Source organism: Melospiza melodia, chromosome 4 (genome assembly GCF_035770615.1).
Source record: "Melospiza melodia melodia isolate bMelMel2 chromosome 4, bMelMel2.pri, whole genome shotgun sequence".
Classification (NCBI taxonomy): Eukaryota; Metazoa; Chordata; class Aves; order Passeriformes; family Passerellidae; genus Melospiza; species Melospiza melodia.
The window spans coordinates 251,876-269,859 of NC_086197.1; the positions used below are offsets into that span (position 1 = coordinate 251,876).

A 17,984-nucleotide genomic window follows, 5' to 3' on the forward strand; every position below is an offset into this window, starting at 1 on the left:
CTCAGGCGTTGCTGCCCAGGGAGCCTGGCGTGGCACCCACCCGCAGGGCCTTCCGCAGGGCCCCCCACACCTCCCGGTTGCGGAGGCTGTAGACGAGGGGGTTCAGCATGGGGATGACGATGCAGTAGAGCACAGAGACCAGCGTGTCGGCTGCCGGCGAGTAGCCCGAGCTGGGCCGGTTGTAGTTGAGGTTGGCTGCCACGAAGTACAGGGTGACCACGATCAGGTGTGCGGAGCAGGTGGAGAAGGCCTTGCGCCGGCTGGTGGCCAGCGGCATCCCAAGGACGGTGGCCAGGATGCACAGGTAGGAGACGACGACGAGCAGGAAGGGACTGAGTCCCATGAAGATGCTGGAGATGTGGAGGGCCAGCTGGTTGGGGCGGGTGTCGCTGCAGGCGGCCGCCAGCAGCGGCGGCGCGTCGCAGAAGATGTGCTGGAGCCGGGCAGCCCCGCAGAAGGAGAGCCGGGCGGCCAGCAGCGTGTGCAGGGTCGAGTCCAGCAGCCCCCAGAGCCAGCAGCCGGCGGCGGCCGCGGCACAGGCGCTGCGGCGCAGGGCCTGGCAGTAGCGCAGCGGCTGGCACACGGCGGCAAAGCGGTCGTAGGCCATGAGGGCCAGCAGCGCGCACTCGGCCCCCGCGCACCACATCAGCAGGAACATCTGCGCCAGGCACCCCCTGTAGGAAATGGTGGCCCGCGGGCACAGAGCGTTCGCCAGGATCTTGGGCACCGTCACTGAGGAGTAGCAAAGGTCCAGGCAGGACAGGTGACCCAGGAAGAAGTACATGGGGCTGTGGAGGCGGCGATCCAGGGACACGAGGGAGAGTATCACAGAGTTGCCCAGCAGCGTGGCCAGGTAAATGGCCAGGAACAGAGCAAAGAGGAAGGGCCGGCCGTGGGAAAAGCCCAGGAGCACAAACTCCGTCACCTGTGTCTGGTTCATACCTGCCGTGGGGCAAGCTGGGTCTGGCTTTGGGCAGAAGGGAGCCCTGAGGAGGCTCTCTCCCCGGCTGTGAGCCAGGGGACTGGAGCACAGCCCCCCGTGAGGCAAGGGGGTCCCTAATGGTACGGCTCTGGTCCCATCTCCCTGGTGGGTGAAGGTTTCCTGAGCTCAGATTTCACAGACGCTGGGGCTTTGGAGTCCAAAGAGCTGCCGTCCCGGGTCGGGTACCTGACTGCAGAAGAAGCACACAGAAAAACCCAAGAGCAGGGGGCATCCACCCACACCCCTTGGTGTTCTTTGCCTACCCAGCCCCTCATCCTGATGACTGTTCCAAGCATGTGTCTCTCCCCCTCCTGGATGTATTTATTCTGAGTAAATGTTTCCCTGCCCCTGGTCAGGTCACAGCATTCCCTAGATGCTGTCACTGAGCTTGCTCTTCCCCAGCCCTGGGCCAGGGATATGGCATCACCCTGCACCAGTTAATTTTTTTTTCTTTATCCTGTTTCCTGCTCTGTAATAACCAGCTCTAACAAAACAGGGGTTCCACTTACAAAAGTACAGGTTCCAACAAAGAGCAACTCATCACATGGGGTTTGTTGAACCACAGGAAAATTAAAGCCAGCAGGGATCTCCTGGCCTGGAACTCCCCACCTTTTTTCCATCATCCTATTTCAATTTTCACCCTGGCACAAGGGGTTTGCCCACTGTCACATGGAGCTGTGATCACCATGTCCAAGAGATGGAGGAGGCCTGAGGAAGCATTTCTGGTTCAGAACTTCAGCCAGGGGCTGAAGGGGTGGTGTGCGCTGGGCACATCCAGCCAGGGCTGCTGCTGCCCACCCTGCCCCTGCCACGGACTCCATGGATGGGGCCAAGGTGCTTCTGGGGGCAAATGCAGTGAGCAAAGACCAAAAAAAGACAAGGCCAGAAAGGCTGGATGGGGAGCAGAGAGGGAACACGGGTGCCACCAGTACCAGGCAGGTTCCTGTCCTTCCCTCAGGAGATGGGAGAGACCTTTGTGACAGTGCCATGTGAGCCACCAGAGACCCAGCTCTGCTGGTGCAGGAGCTCACCTGTGCTCCGTACCCACGCAGGGAAACTGCCCTGCAGGAGGATGTGGCCCTCCTCAGCAAGGCACTGCACCTGTCCTCACTCAGGTGAGCAGAGCAGGCAGCCTGGAGCACTCAGCCCTGGGAGGTGGGTCCTGAGCCTTGGGCACAGCCATGGCCCAGTGCGAGGGCACAGCTGAACTGAGGGAGCAGATAACAACACAGGGTTCATTTCTCTTGGAAAGGACTGGATGCCTCTGTTGGAGGCAGCAGCAGCAGGCACAGCCTGCCCAAACCACCCAGAGCCCTGGCGGCCAGCGCCAGGTGCCCCCCAGCAGTGCATGTCCTGGTGAAGCCCTGTCCTCTCACCCTCCTCACCTCCCCGGCCAAGAGCAGAGCCTGGATGGCACCTAGTCCTTAGTAAGCTGTCCCCAGGTGCTGTCCTGTGCTCCATGTGGCAGCCGTGGCCCGGGGGCAGGCTGGTTTGCCTTACCTGCGTGAGGAGAAGCCTGTGTGTGTGTCCTCAGGGCTGTAAGCGCAGCAGAAGATTTTAACCCTGAGGGGGCCCTGGGGAGAGGCTTGCAGAGGTGGCTCCTGCTCAGGGACAGCAGGAGGAGCAGCACCCAGCAGCCTGCAGCAGTGGGACTGAGCCCGTGGGACTCAGCACCCATGCTGCCTCCAGCCCTGCCCGGGCTGTGCCAGGTGCCAAGCAGTGTCGGACTCTGGCCCCAGCCTTGCAGCTCCTTGGCACCTGAGCATGGGAGGAGGCTGCTGGAGGAGCTGGGAGCTGCAGCTCCTGGGTGCCAAGTCCTTCCTACAGCCCCATCGTACCCGTGGCAGGGCTGTGAGGTGCCTGCACCTGCCCCTCTCAGCAGAGATGAGCAGTGATGGGGCTGCTCCTGGCCAGGCTGGCAGCACCACAGCTGTAGGGGCACAGCAGAGGTGACTGCAGGCACCCACGCTCCCTGTGCTCTCACTGCCTGTGCTAACCGTGCCCACCCAGCCCAAGGCAGAGCTCTCTGGGGGAGCTGATGTGGTCCAGAGGCCGGGAGAGGACTTGGACAGGAGGGACAGAGCCCTAGCAGTGGCACTGGCTGGGCACAGGAGGCACCAAGCAGTGCCCAGCGTGTCTGAAGGGCTCAGCAGTGAGATGGCTCCAGCTCGGTGAGATGGCTGGTGAGCACTGCCAGCTCAGAGCCTGGAGCTGCTCCTGATAGAGGAGTGAGTTCAGCTGGAGCTCACCATGTAGTGCCAGGGAAATGCCAAGTGGGACCCCCAGGAAACGAGGGCTGCTGCAGGGAGTGGAGCTGGAGATGGAGAGAGGCCGAGATGTTTCTGCAGCAGGGAAGCACTGTGGTGTCCTTGCAGCTTCTGCTCCCGCTGGTGGGGCAGAGGAGATGGTCCAAGCATAAACTCTGGATCTGGAATGTCAGGAGATGAGAGGATGAGCAGTAACATCTTCTGGGAAATAGGCAAAGTGTAGGCTACAGCCCCAGATGGGGATGAACACCCTGTGTGGAAATCCAGCATAGATGCCAAGGGAGCGGCAGCCTCAGTGAGGGGAGATGCAGGTCAGAGAGTGTCTGGGGCTGGAAAAGATAAGCAGCAAGTGTAAGAGAAGAGCAGCTGTGGCCCTGTGTGTGTGTGTGGCTGTGGATCTGTGTCCTGTGTGCACACGGAACAGTGTGGGCTCTGCCTCTCTCGAGCAGCTCTCAGGCAGGGCAGCTGGGCTGCCAGGGCAGAGGGGCCACAGTAATGGGACTTTTTCACTCGTTTGCTTTACGTTTACAGAATTACACCTTTTGCTTGTGGCAGTGACGAGCATTTCCTTGTTTCACACAGAAACTTGGTGCCATGGCATTCCAATACAGCCTGGTCACTTTCCCAAGGTTTTAGGGAAGGCACATGCTGGCAGCACTTGCAGAAACCCCCTCCCACTTTGATATTTGAAAAGGGACTTTTCTGAGACCACCAATACTTGGCACAAATATTAAAATATACTGAAATCTCCCTGGATGCCAGAAACTTCAGTTCTGGTAGTCCACATCTTCAGAACAGCCTTTAGGATAATAAATGTCATGTTTGTGTCCCCTCTGGTCTCCTGATGGATAACAAACAAGTGGTGTCCAGCAGTAAATCAAATCTCCATGAACTTGTGAAATGTTAAGGGAGATCTTTTTTTAAATCAAATACCTCAAATTGTGGGTGCAGCCTTCAGGATTGGGCCCAGAGCCTAAAAATACTTGTCACTTCTGAAAATCAGACTCTTACCTTACCTTCTCCAAGCATGTGTCGTATCTCCCAAAGCCAAGGGCACTGTTGTAGCCCCAGCAGCTTCCCCCAGTCCTGTTTCCTTGGCTGCTTTGAGGGATGCACCTTCCTGATAGAGAATTCTTTCTCCAGCAGAAATCACCATCGCTTGTATCTCAGCTGGTTCTGGTCTCCACATGGGCACAAATGCTTCCTCTGAGGATGGGGACAAGAAAGTGGTGGGTTTTGTCTGGATTTTGCCTGCTGCCCCTCCTCCTCCCTCCATGTCCCCCTGCAGTGAGTGTGGCACCAGTTTGGGGGCAGCCTCCTGATAGGGACTGGCAGACAAACGGCTCCTTGGTGTCCCCAGAGCCATTCCTGCTGTGGGCAGAGTCCACTGTGACCTTGGAGATTCTCAGCACTCACCTGGCCAAGAAAGCACCAAGGAAACTCTCTTCTGTCATCTCTGACCAGCACTTTTGGTTGCTCTTGGTCCTTCCGGGCCGTGGTGGCACCTGCCGCATGTGCCCTTCTCCCCACTGCTCTGTCCCCGGCTGCCCCGGGCTCCTCATCCAGGTGTGGGCACCAGCTCTGAGGCCAATTAGTGCACTTCTACCAGGAGAATGAAGTTGGAGAGAGAAGTTCCTGAGTTCCCAGTCTGCCTGCTTGGTCCCATTCCCCACAGCCTCCTGTGTGGGAGCGGGAGCTCCAGGGCCAATTACAAAAGCCCAGAGCACTGCACCTGCTCACCTGCATGTTTGTCAATGTGCAAACGAGGCCCACAGCGGGCTGTTAAAAGTTCTGGGCTGGTAAAGGTTCAAAGTTTTGGGCTGGTAAAGGTTCAAGGCAGCCACTTAATCCACAGCTGCTGGAATCAGTCGCATCCCAGAGGCACTTGGAGCCAGAAGGCCCCAGGCAGCACAGACCCACCACCCTTGAAATGTCCAGGACACACACCTGGAACTGCTGAAGTAAAACAAAAAGGGAAAACAGTAAGTAATTGGCCAGTGCTTTGACAGGCTCTGGGAAATATTTGGGTGACAGGAAACATTTTGAAAACATCTGTTTTTGCAACAAAAAATAAAATGTTAAGATTCCAGGGCTATTTGCAATCCTGATTGTACCTCCTGCCCAAATTCTTGCTCTGCTCCAGCCACAGCAGGTATATCCCACAGTAGGTAGGATCAGTTACTACAGCATTGCATACCTCATACATTACTTGCTTGAGTCATTCTGGTGCCTCTTGGTCCTATGCTGAGTCACCTCTGATTTTTAACTTCCAAAGGGTTTAATTTAACACAATTTATCTAATTTTTCTCTCCTTGCTGCCCCTTTCCCATCCCTAATCTGTGGGTACAGACTAAGCTGAAACCAGAGACCTGGGCCTTGCCTCAGGCCTGTTATTCTCTGTCACAAAGATTTTTGGTTGCTTTATCTGACCTCCAAACTGTCACATCTATAGTTTTTCTAGAGTTTTCCTTCTGTCCAATGTTTAAACTTCTCCTGCCTGTTGTCCCTGTGAAGGTACCCAGGGATGGGACTGGGAAATGCTGAACATGGCTGCACAGACACTCCAATAGTTCTGTCACCAAAACTCATCCCTCCCATTGCTTCCAGAACTCTCCAACAGTGCTGCCACCAAAACTCATCCCTCCCATTGCTTCCAGAACTCTCCTGTACTCAGGGCAGGGATGGATTTCTGAAGTGTTTCCATAAAACATCTGTTCTCAGGAAAGGATCCACACAGCCCCATGCTAAATTTAAATATTCAGCTCCAGCAGCAGCAGCAGCTGCTTTGCACAGCTGATGGCTTTTAACTTTCTCCGGGTGCTGTGGGAGATACAGAACTGTCTTTTGTTTATCAGGAATGTTTTGGAAGGCAGGGGAGCATTAATGAGGAAATCTGGCTAATACAAGTACTCAGTAGTAAGTGTGAATGGAGGGACCAATCAGGTCCTGGACACGTTGATAACTGGGATCGGGATCTGAAGGAGAGATGAAAACTGGTTCTTCCTGGAGCCTGCCAGGGCTTTGGGCAGGGTATCACAGAGATGTGACTGTCTGTACACAGGTGAGGAGGAGCCCAGGTGGATGGCTTGGCTGTGTACACAGGAGTCTGGTCTGTCCTGGGGTTTTCCTGCTCTGTGGCATCACATCAAGCTCAAAGTTAAATTTAGTCAGAGTCCAGATCCAGCCCATGCTTGGCCTGTCTGGGGCATGAGGTGGGAGAGTGTTGGGGAAGATGAAACAGGGAAGCCTTGAAAATATGATTGTCCAGCAAAAGATTTTGAGAATATGGAAACTATGAGTGAGATTGAAATGAAAGCAAGCTTTAAGATATCTCAGTTACTGAACAACTGAAAAACAATGGCATGGCTGGCTGAAGGTAATCCCCTTTTGATGGAACAACACCCTCTGCTTGCAGACAGGCCCAAGGGTCAGAGCAGACCCTACAGCTTGGCAGAAGGGGCCCAAAGAGGAGTTTTTAGGGTCTAAAATGTAACACAGTATGGTAATGTAATGATTCTTACAGGCTGTATGTAAATGCTGTAAGATTTTTGTCTTGTACTAAACTAGTTAGTGAAAAATAGAATATTCAGCACAGAAGAAGATTCATTGTATTGTAACGGGAACTTCACTCCCTTCTGTCCTCTCTTTTCCTCTTGCTCTCTCTCTCTCTTTGGGGCTCCTCTCTGGGGCCTGCTCCGAGCTGTGGCTGCAGCTCCAGCAGGGCCCTGCACCCAGGCCCTGTGCAATAAACCCCAAATCCCAGCAGGGCCCTGCACCCAGGCCCTGTGCAATAAACCCCAAATCCCAGCAGGGCCCTGCACCCAGGCCCTGTGCAATAAACCCCAAATCCCAGCAGGGCCCTGCACCCAGGCCCTGTGCAATAAACCCCAAATCCCAGCAGGGCCCTGCACGCAGGCCCTGTGCAATAAACCCCAAATCCCAGCAGGGCCCTGCACCCAGGCCCTGTGCAATGAACCCCAAATCCCAGCAGGGCCCTGCACCCAGGCCCTGTGCAATGAACCCTAAGTTCCAAGCCTTGGCTTCAGAGATCTCTCGTCTCCGTCCGTCCCGACCATCCTATCCCTGTCACTCCTACAGGAGAGTGTTTATTTTCTGTGCTGGAAGAAAACAGCCCCAATCTATGAGGATTTTTTTCTGCAGTTTGGTGTTTCTCTCACTCCTTGTTCCTCCTGCTGTGTACAGCAACTCTGTGGGAAAACTGTGGCCTACAGGGTTGTGCCCCCCAAATCTATGACGACTGTTTGCTAATCCCCTGGAACTTTCAGTGTGGGGATGGATTGGACTGCTCTGGCTCAGCCTTTCCTGAACACCATTACTACTGTTTGCCTGGGATTTGATTCTGTGGCTGCTTTCCCAGGCTCCTTTTCTTTCGATGTGAGAACCCACAGCCTGATACAAGATCAAATCCACAAAATCTTTGGCCACCTACAGCACCCTTGTCTGCAGCTCTGCACAGTGAGATGCAGCTTTAGCAGAGACAAGTGCAGCCAGCACTGAAGCAGTAAATTTGTCTTTATTTCCATTGTATCCATTTTTCCTTGTCCCCGGACCTGGGAAAATTGGGACACGGGCTGTTGTGAGAAGAGCAGATCTGCTGGTTCTTGGCTTCCTTTCTGCCTCTGTCAGGGTGGGGATTGAAGCACTCAAGACAGTGTTTTGTGTCTGGACTCAGGTGTTTATTATTTCTTATCTCTATTACAAGTGGTGAGTTCTACAGCATTCTACTAACAAGCTACAAAATGGCTAGCAATCTTCTGTACATGGTCTTTTAAGGCTAAACTATCCAATTAAGAAATGGCACCTAAATTATTTTCATGTTTAACCTAATAACTAATCACTCAAAGTCTGCAATGCAGACTTTTCTGTCGAGTTACACAAAATCACCCAAACCCATTGGGATGAAGAAGGAAGAAGGTGAAGAAGGACCACCTACCGTGCTAAACCCTCCATCTTGCTCTACATATATTACTATATTCTAAAACCTTAAACTCTAAGTTTTCCACCCTGTGATATCACATACTTCTAACCAGCTACACACCCATAATCCCAGCACTAGCAATTTTTGAAGCCTTTTCCACAGCCTCAGGTCAAATGCTGTGTTCTCTTGGGGATCAGCGCATGTGAGACAGAGTAAAGATCCATTCTGAATTAGGTGAAGTGTCTAAGAAAGGTGAAAAGTCTGTGAGGCCAGAGCTGAAGGAAAAGCCGCATTCCAGAGACAACAAGGAGACAGAGAAAGAAAAACAGAAAAGACCACGAGGTCAATTTGCCCCCGACCTAGAAATTCCTTTGATAAAGAAGAACTGGTGCTAAATGTCATGCGGAATGAATATGTATGAGCCTATTGTGAAACTGTATGCATATGCATTTGGAAGGGGGATAAAAGGAGACCTAAAGTCTTCAGGGGTACGCTTGCCTTTTTGGGGAGGCCTGCGTCCGGCGCGCGTCGTAATAAAATCATACCGGACTTTACAACTTTTACAAAGTTGTGAGGTTTCTTCTTTTCTCCACAAAACACATGTCAGCACAGAAAGTCTGGAATTCTCAGCATCCAGGGTTCCAACACAGATCAACTGCAGAGAGGGAAATACTGAACAGCAGCAGAGCCCGTGGTGGGGCTGGCAGGAATTATGGCCTTGCTGGGGGAAGGAGAGGCCTGACCTGCTGCCCAGGTGCCCAGCTGGCCCCGGGGCATCCCCTGCCACTGCAGCAACAGCCCGGGGCCCACACCTGCCCAGCAGCACAGAAAGAAACTCCGGAGGGTGTTGAGGCCAAAGCCCTGCCTTGGTATACAGGCTCCTGACCTTATTTTATCGCTCTTGGAGTATAAAAATAATAAAAGAGGGTTTTTTATGTCTCAGCGAAATTGCCAGTTTTCAGGTCATTTCCATTGCCTTGTGTCCATTCCTGGGATACCTGAGGTTCCCTTCACTGCTCACACCTGGGATTTCTACCCATTGATAAACCCCACTGAGCTCCTGAGTCTGAGCAGCCCCAGCCCTCAGCCTCTCCTTACCCGACAGATTCTCAGATGTCCTAATCAGTCCATGCTGGACCCCAGTTCTGAGCAGGCTGTCTGGCACTGGGGAGTCCAAAACTGGCACCAGTGCTCCAGATGTGTCCTTCCCTGTGCCGCAGGAGGGGATGGGGTAACCTGTGGGCGAGTGCCCTGGCTCCCACACCTGAGGATGCTGTCAGGCCACAGAGGTGCATTGCTGACCCAGGGGTGGCTCACGGCCATCAGGACAGCCAGATGCTTCTCTGGTCCCTCACGTGAGTGTTGCAAATGGAAACATCCCTGCCCAGGTGCAGGACACGGCACAGTTTTCCTCTAGAAACTTCATGACATTCCCACTGGCCCATTTCTCCCTGAAGAGACCAGCCCAGGGAGCAGGTGCACGCCTGAGGGACTGAAGGCTGTGGGTGTGCCAGGAGTGAGTAAACAAGAAGGAAAGAGGAAGAAACAAGTAGAAAAGCAAAGCCCAGCCCAGCCCCAGCCCTCTGTGCTGTGTCACCTCCCCAGGGACTGGGAGAGAGGAGGCAGAACCTGCAGGAAAAGAGGGGAGAAAAGATGCTGGACTGAAGCTGAACCTGGGAAAGTACAGGAAAGGTGTTTCCCCAGGGGTTTCTTTAGTCATTATCTTGGGTTTTCCTCGGTACCTGAATCAGTAACTAAAAGTTTGTGTTACAGCAATAAATCAAATTAAATTCCTCAAGCTGAGAGGGTTCTGCCCGTGGTGGCCGGGACTGAGGCCAGGCCTGGGCTGGGAGCAGCACTGATTTCCCTCTGAAGCCTCTCCTTCCCTTCTTCCCAGGCCAAACCGTGTTGTGCCCTCCAGTGCTGACACAAACCTGCTCAATTCTTGCAAGAGCAGATGGAGTTCAGGCCCAGGCTCACAGGTATGTCCCTGTGAGATGCCCTGTCCCAGCTCCACACCCGAGGTGTCCCTGCAGGTGCCCGGGCTGGACCCTGTGCCCCAGGCTGTGCTTGGCAGCAGCCCCTGGGCAGAAGCTGCGACCAGACCCCACAGCTGGGCCAGGGAAAACACGGATCTCAAACCGCCCTTCAAACCTGTTCTGAGGTGCCACATTGTCTGGGTTTGAGACCAGCTGGGAGACTGATTTACTGCTGTAACACACACCCATCAGCACAGAATGCCTTGGGCTGGGAGGGACCACACAGCTCATGCAGCTCCGTGCCCCTGCCGTGAACAGGGATGGCACCCACTGCACCAGGCTGCTCCAGGCCCATCCAGCTCAGCCCAGGAAACTGCCAGCCATGGGGCAGGCACCACTGCAAAAGCCAAAAATCACTTACTGGGCATTTACAAGGAAAAGAAAAAGAAAATGGGAAAAAAAACCCCAAACAAACAAACCCACTTTGATTAAGAGCCCTCCAAGCAGAGTAACCTGTGACCTTTTGTAAGATTCCTTGGAGAGAAAAAATCAGTTTTGACACTGTCTCCTGCATCAAATACCAAATGCTTCAGCCTCAGGTCTCTGACAAAGTTTGCTGGACAGCTTTAGATTCACACAATAAACCCTCTGTCTGAGGCAATGGGCTGCCCAGGCTGAGCACCTGTGCTCAGGTACAGCCTCAGGGCCAGGTGCAATCCAGCAGGTACCTGAATCACGGTGGCTGCCAGGTGGTGTCACTGTGACAATCCTGCTGGCAGATCTGCACTGGCCATGTTCAAAAGGGCCCTTTTCCCAAGTGTAACCATTGCAAGTGAGTAGGAAAAAAGACCCAAACTTCAAAAGTGGCAAGTGTGAGCCAGGAATTATCAGTTAATGATATTACCAAGGAATATCCCAAAAGGAAAGCACAACATAAAAGAAGAAAGGTGAAAAATAGTAAAGTTTAATAGTTAAAAGAAAAAACATACAGATCTAAGCAAAACCTCTGGGAATCAATAAAAAACTGCCAAAATATCAATAAAGTATCAACAGCACTGGGGACAACAGCTCTCAGACCTGTGTGAAGACACACAGGATCCTGAGCAGATCCACTCTGGACACTGCTGAGGACAGGGGCAGCAGTGGCGTCCTGCAGATCCCTGGATCTGTACCTGGAACAGAACAACGACCATTTGATCCCAGACAGAAGGAGGAGGGAGCACAAACACGTGAGCTGGGCAAGTCTGGGCCGTGCTGTCAACCACACAGTCAGTCAGCCACTACCCAACAGCTCACGGGGTTCTGGAAGCACCTGGAGAGTCCCTGCCCTGGCTCTGTGATGTGCCAGGGCTCTGCTGGATCTCAGCGCAGCTCTCCTGCCCCAAGCACAGCACACCTTCCCCAGCCCGAGCATTTGGGACTGCCCAAAGGAAATTCCAACAGGGCACTGGAACTAAAATGGCAGCACTGCAGGGAGCCCATAGGGGGACAGCACAAATGGACTGAAACCCCGTGGAGGAACACACCACACAGAGCATCACAGAGAGAAACACAAATCAGCCGCCAGGACCTGGCTCTGTGCCTGCCAGCTAAGCCCTCCTGCACCGCCCTGCCACAGTTCCACCACAATCTGGGTAACTCCATGGCCGTGTTCATCCCATCTCCCACGGACACGGAACTGCCCCGGCACCGTCGGGCCATGGACACTGAGGGCTCCAAGTGCTCTCGCATGCACAGCTATTGGCAAAGCTCCTCATTTCCCAGCCCAGTTGTGGGTGAGCAAGGACAGGACAGTTCATCTTGCCCTGCTGATGAACTTTCTTCACGTTTTTCTTCCTTCTTTTCTCCCTAAGGCACTGTGGGAAGAGCCAGCTGGGAGAATCTGAGGCTTCCCATCAGCAAACCCAGGCCAATCCCATCTGGAACAAGTAACCTATCCTTCACCTGGCCCTTGACCAACTTACCTGTCCTGTTCATACCAAAAAAACTCAGGGAGCCAGTGAGCTGCATGGCCAGACTGTCAGCATGAGCCTTGCTGGGGTAGCTCTTCCTACAGCCCCCAGCACCTGCCTGTTACAGCAATAATCTGCTCCCAGGCAGCACAAGGCTGCTTTCCCCCTGCACGCTCCCCGGCACGCAGCACAGCTCTGTGTCTGCTGCCCAGGAGAGTGCGCCCAGGGCTGCCAGGCCAGCACAGCCGCCCCTGCCCGCTCACTGGGGTCACCTGTGCAGGCTGAGCCCCAGGCAGGCTCTCCTGGGCGCCGTGGAGCAGCTGCCCGTGGCGCAGCCGCGGCTCCTCCTGCTCGTACCAGCGCTGCTCGTCGAACTCGGGGAAGAAAAAGGCAATTTCTCTGCTGGCTGAGGCAGCTGAGTCTGTCAAAAGAGAGCGAAAGGCAGTGAGATGCCACCACAAACACGTGCTGCACTCCAAAGGTGCCTGGCTAGGCTGCACCTGGCCAGGTGTGCGTGGGGTCTGCAGAAGGGAACAAATGGCTCACTCGGAGCCCCAGAACTAAAGCAAAGGCAGACAAAGCACCATCCAAGATGCCTCCCCAAGAACCGTCCAGGAATGCTAGCCTACCTGAGCCATGGGTCGTGTTCCTGGTGTCCGTAAGGCCGTAGGCACCTCGGATGGAGTCTGGGTCGCTGTGTCGGGCTCGGAACACTTTAGTGGGTCCCATCAGGGATCTCCAGAGAGGGACAGCGTTCTCATGGGCCAGGATGTAAGCCCACATGGGGCCACTGCAGCGAGGGCCCAGGAACAGCAGGAGAAAAGATCATGAAGAGCTCATTACAAACAGGATATTCGTCCTTACAAACCTGCACAGTACAGCTGCCATGGGCTGCCACGCCGGGCCCTGGCGTGCCCTGCCACGCCGTGGGGACGGGCACGGTCCCAGCGCGGCACCGCGGCCACGGCGCCGGCACTGCTGGCCTAGTGCACATGATGACCGGCAGCACCTCCGGGGCGCCACCCGCCAGGCCCCGCTGCCAGAGCCTCCCAGCGCCGCACACGGGGCACGGCCCGTACCTGGCCATGAACTCCACCAGCCGCTGGTAGAAGAAACGCCCTGCGGACGGACACGGACCGGGTGGGCACCGGCCCGGGGCAGCACCCCGCTCCGGCCCCCCGAGCCCGGCTCGTACCTGCGTGCTCCCGGTAGAAGCGGCGGCTCTGCTCCGCGCCGCACCGCACCTCCTTGGCGCGGACGATGAGGAAGCGGTGACGGAGGATGGCGGCGTGCACGGCCTGCGGGAAGAGGCGGCGCTGGGGGGGGTCGTGGCGAGGCCTGCTGTGCTTTGCTGTGCCCGGCCCGGCCCGGCTCTCACCTCGCACACGAGCGGATGGGCCACGGCGTCCGGCTTGAGCAGCGCCAGCGTCAGCTGCAGCCGCCGCGCGGGGGCCGCCATGGCCGGGCCGGGCGGCATGGGGCGGGGCGGGGCCCGGGGCGGGGCGGGGCCCGGGGCGGGGCGGGATAGGGGGCGGGGCGGGATAGGGGGCGGGGCCGGGGCGCGTCGCGCGGCAGCGGGGACGCGCAGGCGCTGCCATGGCGACGGCGGCGGAGGAGCAGGGCCGGGCCGCGGCGCGGGAGGAGGCCCCGGACGGGAACGAGGCCCGGGACGGGGCCGCGGCCGGCGCCGAGGAGACGGTGAAGATCATCTGCCTGGGCGACAGCGCCGTGGGCAAGTCCAAGTGTGTGGGGCGCGGGCGTGCCGCGGGTCGGGCGGGGGTCCCGCGGAGCCGGGCCGCAGCGCGGTGCCGCGGCTCACCGGGACACGCGCTCGCTCTCTCGGCAGGCTGCTGGAGCGGTTTCTGCTCGATGGCTTGTATCCTTGGCGGCGGGGAGCGGGGCGGGCACGGCGGGTCGCGGCGGAGGGCTCTGCCCCGCTCTTCGGTCCTTAACGCGCCGCAGCCAGCCGCAGCAGCTCTCCACCTTCGCCCTGACGCTGTACCAGCACCGCGCCCGGGTCGGCGGGCAGGACGTCCGCGTGGGTGAGTGGGGCCAGCCCGGGGACGTGGGGTGCCATGGCAGAGGGAGCAGCTGGGAAGGCAGATCCCCTCAGTCTGGGTATTGGTATCGTGTTTTGATAACCAGCACCACCGTGACAAAGCTGGTGCCCTTCTGGGACAGAGCTGCAGCATTGGTGGGTGGGGCAAAGTGACTGCCATCATCCCCCTGGGCTTGGCAAAGTGTAGGGCACTGTCCCCACGATGTCCTGGACTCTGAGCTGGAGAGACAGGGGTTGGATGGATGGGTATGGATGGACTCCACGTGGAGCCACTGATCATGGCTCAGTGGGGCTGGGGCTGACACTGCTCAACGTCTTCGTTGTGACACAGACAGTGAATGCAAATGTGGTCTGGTGGGGACCTGTCTGTATTTGGGCAGTTTAAGAAAGCCACTGTCCAGGAGGTCTGACACAGAGTCCAGTCACAGTATCAGTGCAAAGGAATCCCTAAGGAAACTGGCTCATTTGGCTTTGGGTACAGCACCATGCTTGGGTCCAGCTGACAAGAGGTGTGACTACACTGAGATTCTTAACTGAAGCTGTGCCAATTTATACAGCAAACCAGAGGCAGATGTGAACCTACAAACCCAGTGAGAGGTGGGGGATCTCCACCTGAGGTGCCCCAACAGCTAAAGGCACGGCCGTGTCCAGGTTTGCCCCGTGATTTCTGGTGTACACAGAACTTCATGGACTGGGACCTGTTTGCCTCTGGCTGACTTACCTTCAGCACCTCAGAATGATTCCTGCCCCTGGGAGAGCAGAGTCAGATGTCTGTGAGAGGCGCTGGAGCATTTCCCATGGCAGGGCCCCGACTGACCGACCCCGACTGCTGGGTCAGAATTCAGCAGTGCCCAGCAGTTCCTGGAGTTTTAGGTAGTTTCCCGTTGTCATCCCTAGTGACAGAGTGCCAGACATGGCTCTGTGCACTTCTGCCTGTCTTGGTCCTGCTGTCCCACACAACTGTGTCACTGGTGGCTTCTCCTTTGTTGTTGGCCAGTACCAGCACTGCCCACAGCTGAGCCCAGTGAGGAAAGGTCCCAGTTTGGCACAACTTCTTAACCCTGATGTGTTTCAGATTGGTGAGGTGAAGCTGAGTTTGTGTCTCTGAGCAGGTGGGCTGTGCTTTGCCTCCTGGGTGTAAGCTGTGAGAAGAGCAGAGCTCGGTGAGTTGTGTCATTGTGAGCTGGTTCTGTGTTACAGATTTCTGGGACACGGCGGGCCAGGAGCGGTTCCGGAGCATGCATGCCTCCTACTACCACCAGGCCCATGCCTGCATCATGGTGAGGGGGTCTCAGCTGCACCGTGGGAGCGGGGTGCACAATGGTCTCAGTGACACCTGGCCTTTGTGTTACTCTGATGGTTGCACTGCCATGTGTTCCTTGTCTCTTCCTGTGGTTTAAAAAACTTTCCTAGATCATTCTTTCTTCTCTCACCAGATGACCTGCCTGTAGATGGACCTGGCTAGCTCTGGTCTGTCTCTCCTGGTAACCCTTTTCCTCTATCCCCTGGCCCTGCTGTCTTCTCAGTGTCCTCATGTTTGCCCCTGTTGCCAGTTTTGTTGGCTCCTCTCCTGCTCAGATCTCCTGGTTTGTCCTGTCACTCTCACTTTCCACTGTTCCACCAGTGATTTTCATTGGTGGTTTAGTTGTCAGAACAGGAGGCCACATCTGATCCTGTTTGGCATAAGCTGTTCCCAGTGCCGGCTCCCTGTGTGGGTGGCAGGGACTTGCCCAGGACACAGGACAGTGTAAAGGACATCAAGGGGCTGTTTCCTGCTGGCTGGGCTTGGCAATACTGTCCCTTTCTCTCTCACCCTTCCTAATAATGCCCAGTTCCCTTGGTCTTGTGTTCCTGGGAACATTCTGGATTGTGTCCTTGTGTTGGTTAGAGCTGTCCTGGGTCAGTCAGTGCTGGGCTGGCCTGGGATAGGTGGTTCTCTCTTGGAAGGTGTTTGATGTGCAGCGGAAGGTCACCTACAAGAACCTGAACAACTGGTACAAGGAGCTGAGGGAATTCCGCCCAGAGATTCCCTGCATTGTGGTGGCCAACAAGATTGATGGTGAGTGTGCCTTCTGCTCCCAGCTTGCCAGGGTCGTGCTGGGATTCGCTCCTGTCCTTACTGAGAACCAATGTCCCTTGTCTGTTGGGTCCAGAGGATTTCCTCAGTCCCCCAGGGCTGGCTCCTGTGCTGACCTCAGCTGCTGTCTTACAGGTGCTTGTCCTGTGTCACCAGCAATTGAAAGTGCAAATTTCATCAATTTCAGTTTTATTCGAGTGTTTTTCTTCTGGTTATGTCCTTATCACACTGCCTATTCTATCCATCAAGAGCCCAAAAGTGATTGGAGTAGCACCTGGTCAAAAATGGCAGCAAAAGGAAGCCAAAGCTGTTCTGTGGCTTCCCTGGATCAGTCAGGGATGCCCTTGGTGCTCCTTCAGCCTGCACAGACTCCAGTGTGCTGAAGAGTCTCAGTGTAGCTGCTGACAGAACTGTTCACCTGGCTCTGCAGGAGGCTGGAAGGTTCCTCCCATGGGGAATGCCAGGCAGCCCCTGGTGATTGCTGTCACAGGGCTGTGGCTCGTCTGACGTGTCACACAGAAGACACCACCTTCTGCACCTCCTGCCATGTCTGACTGACCATGTCTTCTTTGTCTGCTTCAGCCGATATGAAGGTGACCCAGAAAAGCTTCAATTTTGCCCGGAAGTTCAGTTTGCCCTTTTACTTTGTGTCTGCTGCCGATGGCACCAACGTGGTGAAGGTGAGATGGGCGTTTGCCTGCTGGGCTTGGTGTCCACGAGGCCCCTTGGCAGCCCAGGGACACGGGGGCTGCTCTGGGCACAGAGAGCAGGAAATGGTCCATCATTCCAGCTCCATGTGAGTGGCTGGTGGCTATGGAGAGCTGCAGAGGGTTTTTTTCCCCTGGGATGTGGGAACAGTCTCCATGTGCTACAGAAACCCAATGCCCATGTGCCCCATCCAGTGAGTGACAGCCTTGTCCTTCCCACCAGCTCTTCAACGACGCCATCAGGCTGGCTGTGGCTTACAAACAGCAATCAGGAGACTTCATGGACGAGGTCCTGCGGGAGCTGGAGGTAGGGAAGGCTCTGTCCCTGCACCGTCCTGAGTCCTGTTGGATGAGCAGTTCTACTCTTTTTCCCCTATGGCAAAGGGGGGAAGCTGTGCAGCACGGGAAGCTTTGCCCTCTGCTGGGCTTTGTGTGCTGCTCAGTCTGGGCTGGGAGGGGGAAGTGGGAACCATCCCGAGAGCTCTCACTGCCCTAGGCAGAGTCTAAAAGAGCCACAGCAGATACAGCTGTTGCAGTCTGTCTTTTCTCAGCAGTTCCTTGTCCTGCTCCTTTCCAGAGCTTTGACCTGCAGAACACAAGCAAGGATTTGCCAGACAAGGGGAAGAGCTGCACTGAAGAGGAGCCCTCATCTGCCTAGGCCTGGACCCTGAGCCTGTTTTCCCCTTGGCTCTGGACTTCGGGGGCCTGTGTGGAGGACAGTGATGCTTCTCATGCCCTAGAGCTGTGGTGGTGGGCAGCCGGGCCTCTTCCCTTCTTGTGGGAGCTCACCTGGGCAGGATCTTCATTTGCTCGGCCCTCGCTGCTGCACATTTCGCTCGGGAGAGGGATGGGAGGACCCACATGATTCCACATGGATGGTGGCTCATTCCCACTGCTCTTTGAGGACAGAGCTGCCTAGCAGAAGTGAGCCATCCTGGACCTGCAGGAGGGACCCTGCCCAGGCACTGTAGTGGTACCTGCTGCAGAAAGCAAACACTAAAGGATATTTTTACAAAGCTATG

General features: G+C 55.8%; 3 protein-coding genes across 3 annotated transcripts; 1 reads left to right on the plus strand and 2 right to left on the minus strand.

The window, feature by feature from the left end:
* Position 1: 1 nt before the first annotated feature.
* On the minus strand, positions 2-940 carry LOC134417937 (olfactory receptor 5V1-like). The gene has a single exon (XM_063155805.1). It carries the CDS (start codon positions 938-940, stop codon positions 2-4), a length of 939 nt encoding a protein of 312 aa, XP_063011875.1.
* Positions 941-11,110: 10,170 nt separating this feature from the next.
* LOC134416935 (nucleoside diphosphate kinase 6-like) lies at positions 11,111-13,580 on the minus strand. Its single transcript, XM_063153572.1, has 6 exons — positions 13,498-13,580; positions 13,315-13,417; positions 13,199-13,238; positions 12,749-12,909; positions 12,392-12,540; positions 11,111-11,339 (listed from the first exon to the last, which is right to left on the minus strand). Exons 1-6 carry the CDS (start codon positions 13,576-13,578, stop codon positions 11,214-11,216), a joined length of 660 nt encoding a protein of 219 aa, XP_063009642.1. The 5' UTR covers positions 13,579-13,580; the 3' UTR covers positions 11,111-11,213.
* Positions 13,581-13,715: 135 nt separating this feature from the next.
* Positions 13,716-17,978, plus strand: LOC134416938 (rab-like protein 2A). The gene is made up of 8 exons (XM_063153575.1): positions 13,716-13,861; positions 13,966-13,995; positions 14,082-14,161; positions 15,379-15,458; positions 16,126-16,237; positions 16,838-16,935; positions 17,186-17,269; positions 17,540-17,978. The coding sequence occupies exons 1-8, from the start codon at positions 13,716-13,718 to the stop codon at positions 17,618-17,620; spliced, it is 711 nt and encodes a 236-aa protein (XP_063009645.1). The 3' UTR covers positions 17,621-17,978.
* The last annotated feature ends 6 nt before the right edge of the window (positions 17,979-17,984 follow it).

What these genes read in the sequence shown, in the direction of transcription:
- LOC134416938 (XM_063153575.1), top strand. Translation starts at nt 13,716, where the DNA reads ATGGCGACGGCGGCGGAGGAGCAGGGCCGGGCCGCGGCGCGGGAGGAG. An exon ending in AGCGCCGTGGGCAAGTCCAA is followed by an intron (nt 13,862 to 13,965) that starts GTGTGTGGGGCG and finishes CTCTCTCGGCAG; the next exon opens with GCTGCTGGAGCGGTTTCTGC. An exon ending in AGGTCCTGCGGGAGCTGGAG is followed by an intron (nt 17,270 to 17,539) that starts GTAGGGAAGGCT and finishes GCTCCTTTCCAG; the next exon opens with AGCTTTGACCTGCAGAACAC.
- LOC134417937 (XM_063155805.1), bottom strand. Translation starts at nt 940, where the DNA reads ATGAACCAGACACAGGTGACGGAGTTTGTGCTCCTGGGCTTTTCCCAC.
- LOC134416935 (XM_063153572.1), bottom strand. Translation starts at nt 13,578, where the DNA reads ATGGCGGCCCCCGCGCGGCGGCTGCAGCTGACGCTGGCGCTGCTCAAG. An exon ending in CTTCTACCGGGAGCACGCAG is followed by an intron (nt 13,239 to 13,314) that starts GTACGAGCCGGG and finishes GTCCGTCCGCAG; the next exon opens with GGCGTTTCTTCTACCAGCGG. An exon ending in CTGGTGGAGTTCATGGCCAG is followed by an intron (nt 12,910 to 13,198) that starts GTACGGGCCGTG and finishes CCCTCGCTGCAG; the next exon opens with TGGCCCCATGTGGGCTTACA.